Genomic DNA, 13,932 nt, shown 5'->3' on the forward strand with positions numbered 1-13,932 from the left:
TATTACTGAAAAATGGCATACTTATTTTTACCATATAATTATAAAATAAGTGAATTGGAATATAAATATTTTACTTAATTTCAGTGTATAGTATATAGAGCAGTATAAACAAGTTATTGTCTGTATGACATTTTAGTTTGTACTGACTTAGTTAATGCTTTTTTACGTAGCCTGCTGTAAAACTAGGCAATTATCTAGATGAGTTGATGTACCCCCAGGGGTACATGCACCCCTGGTTGACAACCACTGCTTTACCACTAAATACTGTTCCCTATGCCCAGAATGTTACGTATTTTTGTTATTTCCTTTGCTCATGTGTCAAAGACCCCTCTTAGTATCTCTTCCTTTGTCTAATTATGTTTACCAAGTCTCCCAAGGAAGTGATGGAAACCTCATCATTTGGTATAGTCAGAACTAGGCAAGAAAACATACTATGTGGAACAAACATTAACAGAAGGAATGTCTAGAGGTCTGAATTATTTTCCATCCTCAAATTTACTGTGTGTTTCGGGATAGAAAAAGACTTCAGTCATCTAGCCATTGTTAATTTAAAGTGACATTATACTGCTGAGTTGGAAACATGAAAAGATGATGTCCCCTCCATGAAACTGACCAGTGAGGTCTTTCTGTCCAAGTTGAGTTAAAGACAAAATAGGCAGCTAAATTGTGACAAGAAAACTACAGGATTTTAAGATTAGTTTAAATAATTTAAAGTGTCATTAATGACACAGATAAGACTCCTTCCCCCGCAAGTACAGGCCTCACTTCTGCAAAGACTTCTGCTGGTTGTTCCCTGTGTTGAAACCATTGACTTCAGTGGGATCCCCCACACTCACTTCTTAGCAGGGCCAGGGCATATCTTTTATCTTGAACTTGACATCCCTGCACACATCTCTTTGAAGAACTGGGCCATAATTTTTATCTTGACCTTGAAGAGTCAGTATTGTGATATCTGGTAATACATTCTTGTTAAACCTCATATACATATTACTCCATTTTAGTCTAATACAGACTTGCCAAACACTGTCATAGTGTGGATCACATTTTAGTACAGCAGCAGTCTCGTGGGCAGCCTGCCCTCTCATTGGTGATGCCATTACATCTCTGAGGTTTTTCATGTAATTGTTTAGATGAAAAGGTAAAATTAGAGCAGTCTTTAATGTATCTTAGCTGTTTCTGAATGTAATTTAGCAGCTGGTAATGAGGTGGAAAGATCACCATGTGACCAGCCAGCTCTCCTTGAACCACCAGCCAGTGTTCCCAGATCTCAGGTTGGGAACCTCTGGTCTAATACAGTCATAATTCCATGTTTCGGATTAACTGGGAAACGTTAGTCAAAGAAAAAAGTCCTTCATCTGCATGAGTGTGATAGGGAGGGCGGTTGCACTAGACACCTAATATTTTTTTAATAAAATGATTTAAAAAAACCCAATAACAACAAATTGCTGACCCCTTAACTTGTATAGTTTTATCATACGCATAGCCTAATCATCAGCCATTCAGATATCTCCTTCCATAAACTCATTGTAATTGTGATAGATATTTAGACATGGGGAAAGGAAGAGAAATTTGATTACTGTACCAATTAATGCTCAGAAAGGGACAACACTGCCTGGTTTCTTCTACTGAAATATTCAATTCCTTCCTCCATCCCTCCGAAGTTCAGAAGGGTTGTAACCTCGCTCTGTATTAATTTTGTCTCTGTATCGTCTTTTCTGAAAGCTACTTTACACACTTCAGATTAGGATATGTCTATCAGGGAAACTTGCATTTACTTACACTGATATACATACACTGATACAAATTCCTAATGTAGACGTGCTGCATTGTTGCAGTACGGGGTGTCAGCCAGTCAAATTCTTAATTGTCTACCAGTAGTTATACACAAGGCTGCAAGTCTCACAGAAGTCATGGATTCTGTGACTTTCCATGACTTCTGTAGCGGCTGGTGCTGGCTCAGGGCCTGCCCGACTCAGGCAGCCCCTGGGCCAGCAGCAGCAGTTTGGGTGTGTGGGGTCAGGGCTAGAGGCAGAGGGTTGGGAGTGTGGGAGGATGTTTACCTTGGGGAGGGGTGCTCCCACTGTTATGGCCCTGCAGCTCCTAGGTGGCAGAGGGGTAGGGGGTGGGGTCAATGGTGCCTGCGGCCGCAGGCTCCACCCCCACAACTCCTGTTAGCTGTGGTTCCTGGCCAATGGGAGCTGCGGCAGCTGGCGCTTGTGCCTCTCCGCCACCTAGGAGCTGCAGGGACGTGGAGCTGGGTTGCTCTGCCAGCCCTGCCTGCTCTGCCAGCCTTCCCCTCTCCAGCTTCAATTTTATCTTTTAATTCCCTGTCTGTAAAATGGAGCTACTACTTTCCTATTCCACAGGGAAGTTGTCAAGGTAAATTCAATAATGTTTCTGTGTGGTGAGTATAATAGAAAAGCCTGTGAGGAAATTAATAATGCTGTATTCAGTGAAGAATTTGCATGGTGTGCAGTAAACAAAGCTTGGGACCACACATTGTATGAAGAGGATAAAATGAAATACTGAACAACTGCCTCATTCCCTGAGCACTGTCCATTATATGCACTGATGGATGTGGGGGTCCTGGAAGGTGAAATAGTGTGACTATGCAGTTAAAGACTCCATCATACTGTCTATGCACAAGCAACCTTCATTCTGCATTTCCTAGCTTTTGGATGTTTGACTTTCCAGTTTTATAAATGGTAATAACAGAAACAAAGTATTTATAACAGAACATTGTCACGAGTAATGTCTTCTGCTGGCAAAATGTTTTGGTTTTTGCCTTAACATTTATGTGGAAACCATTATTTTGTAACATTATTCTCTTTCATCACCAAATCAAGAACTCTATATGTCACAGTGCTTTACAGTATCTCAAAAATAGACTTAAAAACTCATTATTATAGTGACCTATGCGAAATTAGCATATCACCTTAGTGCAGCCCTTAGTGTCCATTACACTACTGGTGCTATTAAAAGCCTCAGAGGACAAAGAGTAAATTGACGTGTAAAACAAGCTATCAGCTTGCTCCTAGAGGTGGTCCTTCCAACTCTGCATTCCAATGCAATGTGGCCAAACTTACACTGCTGCTAATCATGAACTACATGTTCAGTTGTTTGAAGGCTCCAGCCTCCATACTGTCAAGTTTTATCAGCACTAAAATACGCTCTTTTAAAAGCTGAACTGTAAGGGAAAAAATGCTAATCAAATAAACCAATGAACCTTTTTAATTTTTGATTCCATCTCCCTCTCCTGATCCCCTTTAGGAATATCAGGCCCTTGCTGCTATCTTGGTGGAGGTGGTCCCCAGCAAGATCTTGAAAAGACCTTATGTCACATGACACTGTAACCTGATGCCGCTCTCTCTGCCCATCTAGAATAGCCACCTCTAGAGCCCTGCCTAGAATAGGATTTAAAATGGTTAGATTACCAAATTACACACACCTTTAAATCCTAGTCTAGACAAGACCTAAGTATTAGGGAGTAGTTGGTTTTTCAGATTGATTCAAGCTTTGGCCTCCGAGGGTTTGTCTCCACTGCAATAAAACAGCCCTGACTGGCCTGGGTCAGCTGTCTTGGGCCAACTGTGGGCATTTTATTGAAGCTTAGACATACCATAAGACTGCTGTTTGTACAAAGTGTTATGGTCACTGTGGACTGCACTAAGACGGCACATTAATTTCACAAAGGTCACCATATATTCCATTTCAAAATCAACTTTGGGGAATCCTTATACATTTAGAATATTAGCATTAAGAATCAGTATATCTACCCCTTTTATGGAGGAAACTGGGGAGGGGGAAGGTATGATGAACGTGGCCTCTGAGGTACTGCCCCAGTAACATCACCATTCCTCTTACAAACATCTGGCCAAGATTCTCCAGCAAAGAGAAGGAATTGAGGACCAAACAGCCTTGATATTTCGTATTTGAAAGATGAAATAGAAAAATATTTAGAAAAAGCTTGAAGCCATTTTTAGAATCATAAAGAAGCAGAAAGGATGCATACAAGTTTTGTAAAGGTGAACAGCAAAGCAAACCCAAAAGTAAGCTATCTGAAAGGTGAAAGGACCACACAAACAGGAGACATTGACTATATTGTGGAACCAAAGAAAATGAGTTCATACAAAGTATATAGAAAGAGAATTTTATTTTAAACTTTCAGTTATACCGCTTTTAAGTTTTACTTTGTAACATTAGTAGGTAAAACAGTTTTGTGAGAAGTTTGTTTAAATAATGTCCCTTTAGTTGTGGCTGCAGAATTGGATGTATTTTTGTCAAAAGGTTAGATCCTGTGACTGGCAGTTATATTTTAAAGTATACAAGTCTCATTGTGTATTTAAACTGTCCTGAGTGCATCTCTCACTTGATAAAACTGTGGATTCCTGTTGGTTACTGCAATACTGCTGTATGTCTGGGTCAATATTTAATTGATTGCCACATGTTAGTTTTAAAAACAAACGAACAAAATAAAATAAAATCCTTAAAGGTCCTTTTTCCCCCCTAATTTTCTTGTTCTTCAGTATGCGTTCAACCCATATGCTGACAGAGTTTTAAAAAACTATTTTTCATTCCAGAAATCCCCCTTTTTTTTTACTAATCATTTAAAAATTTAATTGAATTAAAACGGTGATGTTAAATCTATATTTTTGTTTTCAGATAACTACATTGGGCAACCTGACACCTTCAAGCACTGTATTCTTCTGTTGTGATATGCAAGAAAGATTCAGACCTGCTATCAAATATTTTGGTGATATCATCAGTGTAGGACAACGTTTGGTAGGTTTACTGATTTTCCCCCTCCACCTGCAGTAACTACAAAAATATTTGCAAATTATCATCAATGCACAGATACTACCAGTGACTGGTGTCTTATACAGTCCAGATTTAAATACTGTACGTTCACTCCTCTCATGCTTAAATAACTGTTTTATTCTTGTGGATTTTTTTTTCCTTGCAGCTCCAGGGTGCACGGATTTTAGGAATTCCAGTCATTGTGACAGAACAGTATCCCAAAGGCCTTGGAAGCACCGTGCAAGAAATTGATTTAACAGGAGTTAAACTTGTGCTTCCAAAAACAAAATTTTCTATGGTATTGCCAGAAGTAGAAGCTGCATTAGCAGATATTCCTGGAGTCCGCAGTGTTGTCTTGTTTGGAGTAGAAGTATGTACTTGTTTGTTATAGTACTGTATTATTACTGTAGTATGGTTGAAAACGTGTTTATATATTGATGTCTTTGCGCAAAGCAGTGTTATAGTCCAGATACCACTTAAAGGTTAAGTTGTGATCAGAGCGGATAATCTCGTAAGATACTTAGATATAAATCGAGTTTACGAGGCCAGATCCTGCAATTAAGCAGTTTGCATTCAAAACTCCCATTGAATTAATTATTAATTTAATGTTTGGGAAAATTATAGGATTGATCCCTAATTTAATCTTGTACTGTAGTTCCAGGTAATCCTGTAAATACTTTTATAATGCTGGTATTTTTCTGACAGACTCACGTATGCATCCAGCAAACAGCGTTGGAATTGGTTGGCAGAGGTCTGGAAGTTCACATTGTAGCAGATGCCACCTCATCAAGAAGTATGATGGACAGAATGTTTGCTCTTGAGGTAACATGCATAATTTAGGCAGACTTTCTTCTACATCTTGGTTCTATGTTTGGTTCTCTTATTGTTACAAACCATTGAGAAGTGACTAACTCAGTGAGAGGTGTTAGTCATGTAGTCATCCACAGAATAGGTCACCATGCAACAGGAGGGCCAGGATTTTTTAAAAAACGTAAACTTTTTGGAGACGTGTTTACATGCAGAGCACAGGGTTGGGGACATCAGGTCAGATTTGGGAGCTTATCATGAAATTCTGGATATTCTAAAAAACTACTGACTTTTCATGGCCCCTTGGGTGACCTCGTAAGACAGAATTCTCTATGAAACTGTATAAAAATACTATACAACTTTTTATAGTTTAGAATGGTATTTTGCTTGGCATGCTACTGCCGTTAAACACTTCAAAGTATAAAGGGGCTCCAGTTCTGAAGTGCCTTCTAATGTGCAAAAAAAAAATAAAAAAATGCAGCAAATTCAGTAAAACTCCTACTTGCCACTAAGGAGCTAAAAAGCTTTAAAGTCCAGATTTTTAAAAAGTTTCATCATCACAATTAGAAAAATTCTGGTAGTCCAACTGAATATGTTACAAATGTTGCAGAAGTGACAGTACATAAAGCTAGAAAATTTTAAAAGTGCAGCTACATTTCATACACAACTTCATGGTGGTTTTATTGAAAACAATGTACTCTAACTAGCTTGCAAGCTTCACTGTTGTGTTAAAAATCCAGGATGGAAAAGAGAACTGTATCTGCACTAAACATGTAAATTTTTGGTCTGGATTTTAGCAGAATAGTTGAAAATTAAACTCTTAAAATGAACAATAATTCCATAACTTTGTGCCAGTCACATAGAAGGTGTGCAACTCCTTTTTTTATTCTATGTCTCCTAAAACCTCAGAGCTTAAGTAAAGTCAGCAGTATTGAGGATTTGATAAAAATGCAGTAACTTTTTGATTAAGTGCGAGCTTAATGAAATCTGCCACATAATGCATATGACGCACAAGGACTACTGTCAGAAAAATAAGTCACAGACTGATCTGGAAACTAATGCAGTATTACTATTGCTTAATATGTACGGCAACAAAAAAACCCAAAATTTTGGTGGTTTTGCTGTTTCTGTACATTTGCTTAGAACAAACAGCACATATCTTTCATGCGCGCATGCGCACACAAATCACAGTTCTGTGTATTGTAATAGATTTTGAATCGCCCTGGACAAGTCCTGGATTTTGTTCAGTCAGAATAGATCCATTATAATTATAAAAAAGTAGATAGCTGCACCCACTCAAAACTCCTAGAAGGGCACTTCAGACAAATTAATTGGTTCTAGATAACTTTTCTTTATTTGAGGAGTTTGGGGTAAATGTCAGTGGTTCTCAAAATGTAGTTCAGAGAGCACTTCCTGGCTCTTTGTGGAGAGCCTACAGGTTACGTGTTACTGGCTCCACTTCCAGCCACCTCTACAAGCTTCTAGTTTTCCTTTGTGCAACAAAGAGCCTATATTACGGCTGCTGCTTAATATTATAGGGGAGAGGAATTGAATGCTGTCTTCAGGAACCATGGCTGGGGAAATGGGGACCAGAAAACAGGAAGGCATATACAGGAATGTTGTATGATCAAGGGACTGATTGTCTTAAGATGTGTTCCATGATTTCAGAACATTTGATAACCCCTGGTTTAGACTAAATACACCATAAGAAGAAATATTTAAAGCCTTCAATTTTTTTCCCTTTCACTGGATTTACAGGTTAAATTTACCTATCCCATAGGGGTGGTATAGATTTAATTCATTAATATGTGTTGCTTCAGATATGCTCGCAAGTCTTTGAGATCCTCTAGTAGAGGGTACTGTAGAACTACAAGCTATTATGTAGACACTTTAACACAATTTGATTCTAAATTATTGGTATATAGTGCATTTAAAATTTTCAAATTAGACCCATATACACGTCAGAATGATTGTACTCTGTATAATGAGACACATTCTGGCATGAAACAGGAATAGGTCTTCACTCTATCCAATGTTAGTGTCAGCCTTTTTTTCTGCTGCCCTCAGCCCTGTTTGCATTGCTCTACTCTGTGCAGATTACTCCTTCCTCATGATGGGGTGACTGCCCTGTAATGTTTAGATTCTGATCAAGGAGAATCCTGCATGAAACCTGAGTGTAGTCAAAGCTGAAGAAGACAACTTTCATCCTGTGGTCTCCTCTTTTGCTGTTACTTTTCAGATATATACAAATCTATGTAGTCCCATTTAGAATTCAGTCCTGCATGTTGAGATTTTTTTTTTGCAACCATGAAGAAAGCTCTAAAAGACATTTGTTTTACAATAAGTTAGATTTTTGTTATGCTTGAACAAGTAATCAGTTAAGCAGCAAAATTTTTGAATGCTAACTCAAGCTATCTTGAGGCTCCTGTTAGTTTCCTCAGTTGCTGACATAAGTGGTAGTGTGAACAAGCCCTAAGGCTATGTCTACACTATAGCTTATGTCAGCAAAACTTATGTTATTCAGCGGTGTGAATAAACCACCACCTGAGTGACATAAATTACACCAACATAAGCGATGGTGTGGACAGCGCTATGTCAGTGGGAAAGCCTGTGGAAATGGTTTTATCATGCCAGTGGGAGAACTCTCTCCTGTCGGCATACAGTGTCTTCACTGGACACGCTGCAGCAGCGAAGCTGCAGCGCTGTACATGTGGATGTGCCCCAAGTCTTTTCCTAAGACATTTAATAGCCCATTCTGTGGAAAAACAGTTCCGCCTCTTGGGCTGAAGAGGTTAATGGTTTCCTAAAGCAGATCTGCAAAGCTAATGTAAAGCTAGGTCATTTACGCTTTTACTAGCCATTATAGAGAAGAGGCATATACCTTTGCGTATGCTACTTTCAGAACCATTTAAGCCCACAAGATAGTGACCATTATGTCTCACCTCTTCACAGGGTGAATTTTACCCTCAGCATTTTCTTCTCTTAAATGTATTTCTTTAACAGCCCACTCTCTGTTGCTATTCTGTTTTAATGACACATGCATTACTAACATGAACACAGATTTCAGCTATACTTCTGAAATGTATTTCTGGTAGTGCTTTATCATTTGCATTTTTTGGATAAGGATTTTTGTTTTTGCTTTTAAGTGTGAGTGGGTCTCTTGTTTTTTCCTAACCAGTTTTCATTCCATTCCAGCTCCGATTTGTAACTCTCCCCTAATAGTTAGTGCTCTGATAATCATTTTGGGAATTCTAACGGGAGCCTCAAGTCCACATGTTTGGCACTTAAATTCGGCTATTTCATTTGCTGCTTGTATCTGTTTAAGTATATGACCCAGGGAAAATGTATCTGTTGTTGTTAGATAATGAACATTTCCACCGAGAAATACTCTATGAAACGTTACCGGCAATATATTTTAAAATCTTTAACTGAAAATATGTGTGACCTTCATGTGGATTAGTTATTCACTACCATGCTGGAGAATGCACTTCTTTTTTGCAATTTAAGATTAAAACCTACAGCCATGTTCTCATGCAGAAAGTGTTAACTTGAAGGAAACAATCTGCATTTGTTCGTTGTTTTACAAACTACATGCTTACTGCGTAAGGTAAAACACTTAGCTAAAAATAGTGATTTCCCCCTGTACAAAGATTACGACAGTAATGTGGGGGATATGAATATAGGGATGCGTATGCCACAACTGCCTAAACTAGCTACCAAGGGGTAAAGATCCCAACCCCTCATAGGGTACTTTTTTCCTCCACTGCTCATAATAGAGACCAAGCCTGGAAAGTCCACTTCCTTTGCATTTCCTCTCCTACCCACTGTCCCCTCCATGGGGATAGTGGGCATGGGAGGTAGACAGGACCCAGAATAGGGATCTACAATATCAGTGAGGCAGGGATCTGACGTATTCACCAAACAGCTGAATAACTCTTTGCTGTGGAGCTTTGGCCTAGCAGAGGGAGCCAGCCTCTCTCCAGGATACATTAGAATATCCTGCTGTTACAGACAGCAATTGTAGCCTTCCAGGGTTTGCATGCACTGCAAGATGTTTGGAGCTAGACAGAACATTACTGAATTTAATTGTATTTGTATGAAATAACTTAAAATATAGGTGGTTTCTTTTAATCCTAACAATTTTAACTTTTATCTTGAGAACATTTTATAGTCTTTCAGAAGAGTTCTCTTTGTGTAAATGTCCCATTACAGGCTAAATATAATCTTTGCATTGTTAATAAAAATTATTGCTGTCTGACTAATATGAGTGAATTACAGTCAACAGCTAAGGCTTGTAAAAGAGTCTTCCTCTCTTACTTTCACGAGACTGCTGGTTCCAGGGCACTGTATAATCTCATGAACAGGGTATTGGATGGTATCTAACAACCTCTGAAAAAGGAAATTCAGCTTCAGTAGCAGCTAACTTATTTTCTTTATAATAATGCGTCTTACCTACATAGCACCTTTATCTGAGGATCTCAAATTTTTAAACACTGGATGAGATAAGCTTTTCAAAACTGCCGTGTTGTGGGAGGAGTATAATCCTCACTTTATGTATGGGAAAACATTCATGTAGAGGGAAGTGACATGCTTAAATTCACATACAAGATCTGAACTGGAGAAAGAAACCCTTCTGAGTACCATGCCTTTTCTTTAATCCAAGACTGTCCTTCCCCTTAATATTCCATAACAAAATGGAATTGATTTTTTCCTCCCCCCACCGCTCTTAATTCTCACTGGCCTTCTGGTTTTATCCTTCCCATCCGTAAATACTGGGGGCAAAACAGCACAGGTTTTATTGTTTAGTGAATATTTTAAAAGTGTTCTCCATTTGGTATACTGTATGTGCTTATCCACACTTGCAAGGGTCTCACCTTTTCTTGTCTCTGTTCTTTTCTCTTTTAGCGTTTTGCTCGCACTGGAATAATAGTTACCACTAGTGAGGCCATCTTGCTGCAGCTGGTAGCTGATAAAGACCATCCAAAATTCAAAGAAATTCAAAACATCATTAAGGCAAGTGCTCCAGAGTCAGGGCTCCTTTCCAAAGTATAAAGAGGGCTTTTTGAAAGAGCACCACATTGTCATCTTTAAGGAAGAACTAAAGTTGTAAGCAGACATGCGTGCACACTCTCACACTAACTTCAGTAGAACTATAAAACTAAAAGTTGGCGTATTTGTGCTTGCCTTAGCAAAATTTGTCTGGGTGCCAGTGTGTTCTGTTTAATCACAGCTGTCAAAGACCTTGAGTACCATAAGATGCTTTTATTGTCAGATGCTCTATTATTTATTTAAAAAAAAAACTTAACAGAGGTGCCTGTTAGTCTGTACTATATCCACTGATTGTTACACTTCTCCAAAAAGTGCACATTTCTGTGAAATCTCTTGATTGTTCACTTTGTAAAAGTGTACTGTGATATTCTGCTTCACTTTTGTATTGATTGAGGTAAATGTGAAGTGATAATATGCTTTAACTTTGTGCATAAATTAAACTATTTTAATAGAGAATTTCAATAGTATAAAATAGATGGACTACATGTTTACATTGTTTGTCTTTTAGAATAAAAGCTAAATGCTTGTCTTATTCAGTAGACAAACCAAGTAGCTCAATCAACAATCTAGGCTTAATTATTCTGTGTAGCTGAAGTGGACTACGTTGATTCTTGATTATTCCAGACTTTTGACTCCCTAATCCTGTTTTAATGTTCTGTACTTCAACTACAAGTTCCAGATGGAAGCAATCATTGGGTCACTGCTCCTTTCAAAATTATAAAGAAATTTGTCAATTTGTTAATGAGATGATCTAAAAGATTGGTTTACAGTAATTCACAGCTAGTGGGAGACTACCAGCATCTAAAATTGAAAAAAAAATCTTAAACTCTTTCAGTTTCAACTACTGAAGGCTAATTATTTCTAGAAATGTCCTCATATTTTTTTAATCCTTTTATGACTAGATTTAATAAGCTCCATCTGGTTTCTGCATTACGCCAAGCAAGCCCTGAAAAAACTTTTCAAGTGTGTTGCAAACTTCTGCAGCACTGATGTTGGAATTTGATTGGAATCTAGCCTAAAAGCGTAATTTAAAAAGGAACATCTGTAGCTTGTTGCTATATATCTTGTAGCTGGAACTAAACTTTAACACGATTGTTCTTCTTGAAGGCACCGTCTTCATGTTCAAATGAGTTAAAATTTGTTATATAACGTTTACAACAAGAATGTAACTTTAGAACCTTTGGTTTTTTGTTGTTTTTTTTTTAAGGAGATGAAACAAAATATTGAACACTGATCTTTTAGGTATAAAAATTACAGTAAATGTATTGTTTGAAATGATTTATTTTCCCCACAAGATGGCTCTAAAAGAATTGCATAACCTCTATATGTTTAAAGCAAATAAAATGTTAACATTTACTGTCTCTCTTACTCTTGTGGTATTTGTGGAATGGAGAATCCTAAAAGCTATTATTTACCATAGCTCTTATTCTAGCTTTTGCTGCCTGTGAAATTCCCATAGATGTCATGGAAATTTGGTGCCAAGATTAAGGGCAGAGTATGGCCCAATTTGCTTATGTTTTTGAGAGAACTTATTTTGTGCTCTAAAATTTGAAGAATGATCACCACGCTTGTGGCTCGGGGCAGGAAAGGAAGAGTTTAAGAAGCCATTGTCCCACATCACTGACCTATTTTTACCCTTTTTTGAGGGGGAGGCGGGAGAAGAGGCTGCTATGTTAATCATGCTGTCTAGCAGAGTAAAGTCCACTTATATAAATCAACAACTGTGCGCAAAAGTGCTATAAATATCTCATGAAATATTATTCTGTTTCTTCAATATTTATACATTTATATTAGCTGCAGTAGTGAGGAGGGGGAAATTTCCAACAATATCTTTTATGCATATAAATTTTTGGAGAGATGTTGCCACCTTCCAGAGCACCATATTTTATGTTGGAAACACAAGCAGGTATTTGTAGTTGATTGAGTGTTAGTAAAATCAAACCATTGGAGCCACACTGCCAGGTTGAGCCATAGGGACCCGAGAGCCTGAGCAGTGTCTCCTCAACCTCCAGCAGATCCCAGAGATCCATAAGGTTTGTGGACTGGATCCATTGTTTGTACTGCCAGGGTTTGGGGAAAACTAAACCCTGTCCCCTTCCCACAGATAGGGAAAAATATTGGAGGAAACATTATGAGAACTCCACAGAGATTTCCCTTCAATGGGTCCATCCCGATGATTTTACCACAAGAGAGGTCAATCAGGAATAATAAAAGAAAACACTATAGAGGATCCTTATAAACTTATTCATATTACCAATGATGCCTATTTGTACCTAGTATATACTTGCTGAATTTATAGATTTTGCCTTTAAAAATGTTAATTTTTTTAAAAAACCCACTTATGTTTTTTCCTAAGTTTAAAAAAACCACCCCAAAAGCATACTGAGAGATAGTGTCATATAAATGAGTGCTTGCATGTGAAGTGAGGCACAAGGTGAATCAAATTGCTGTCTTTCACTTGAGATTTGTTAATCAGCACAATTGGATTGTCTGGTATGTTTAGTGAGATTCTAAAACTGATTAAAAAATTAATTATCCAATTTTGTGCCTAGGGGAACAAAAATGAGAAGAAAATTTTGCCCTAATTTCTTCATGCTATTACTCAACTGCACTATTCTGTTCTCCATGCATCTGTGGATTGTTGGTTGACATTAATGGACATATTTGTAGAGTAAAATTTCAAAGGTGAGAGTAGGAAAGGAGGTCAAAGGGCTTTATTTTCAGAGGTGCTGAGCTTCCGCAGTTCCCTTTGATCTCAACACTCCAAAAATCGGGCTCTACACCTCTGGCAGGGATGCACAACGAAAATGTCACCTTTGATTTTAGTTTTAAAAGCTTGATAAACTGTATGGTTTTTAAATGTTACTTCCTCCCTTCTTTCAAATGCAATGTTTTATTGCCATTCATTTATCTTCTCTCCCCCCCAAATGATTTGTCAGATTATTTTTGTAACTGAAATCTTCCAGCCCAAGCTGTTTACTGCTGTTCACAAAATGATACTTGCCCAGCTATTTAATCTAAGATATTTCTAGCACAGCTATCAGTGTGAAATGGAAGAGTCAAGCCATGAGAGGAAATCACCTACTTGAAAAGACTGAACTGTGTCATAAGGCTAAAGCATAGTCATGGAACTATAAAAGCTAATCACAGTCCAGGCTTTTTAAAGTTCACTTCATAATTTTCTAATTGTCCTTGTATTAGATATGTAAAAATAACATACGATCCTTTAGCCTAATCTTTTTCTTTAAAACAAGTCTCTACTGACCTAATACTGCTATC

At 37.9% G+C, this 13,932-nt stretch overlaps 1 protein-coding gene across 1 annotated transcript in view; it reads left to right on the plus strand.

Moving 5' to 3' along the window:
- The window catches only part of ISOC1 (isochorismatase domain containing 1), a 16,932-nt gene extending 4,918 nt beyond the window's left edge, over nt 1-12,014 (plus strand). The window contains exons 2-5 of the mRNA XM_007056791.4: nt 4,663-4,782; nt 4,964-5,167; nt 5,503-5,619; nt 10,510-12,014. Coding sequence (XP_007056853.2) covers nt 4,663-4,782; nt 4,964-5,167; nt 5,503-5,619; nt 10,510-10,656 — 588 coding nt within the window. The 3' untranslated portion in view covers nt 10,657-12,014. The remainder of the gene's footprint in view (nt 1-4,662; nt 4,783-4,963; nt 5,168-5,502; nt 5,620-10,509) is intronic.
- The last annotated feature ends 1,918 nt before the right edge of the window (nt 12,015-13,932 follow it).

The sequence above is a fragment of the Chelonia mydas genome, chromosome 5 (genome assembly GCF_015237465.2).
Source record: "Chelonia mydas isolate rCheMyd1 chromosome 5, rCheMyd1.pri.v2, whole genome shotgun sequence".
NCBI classification, from domain to species: Eukaryota; Metazoa; Chordata; order Testudines; family Cheloniidae; genus Chelonia; species Chelonia mydas.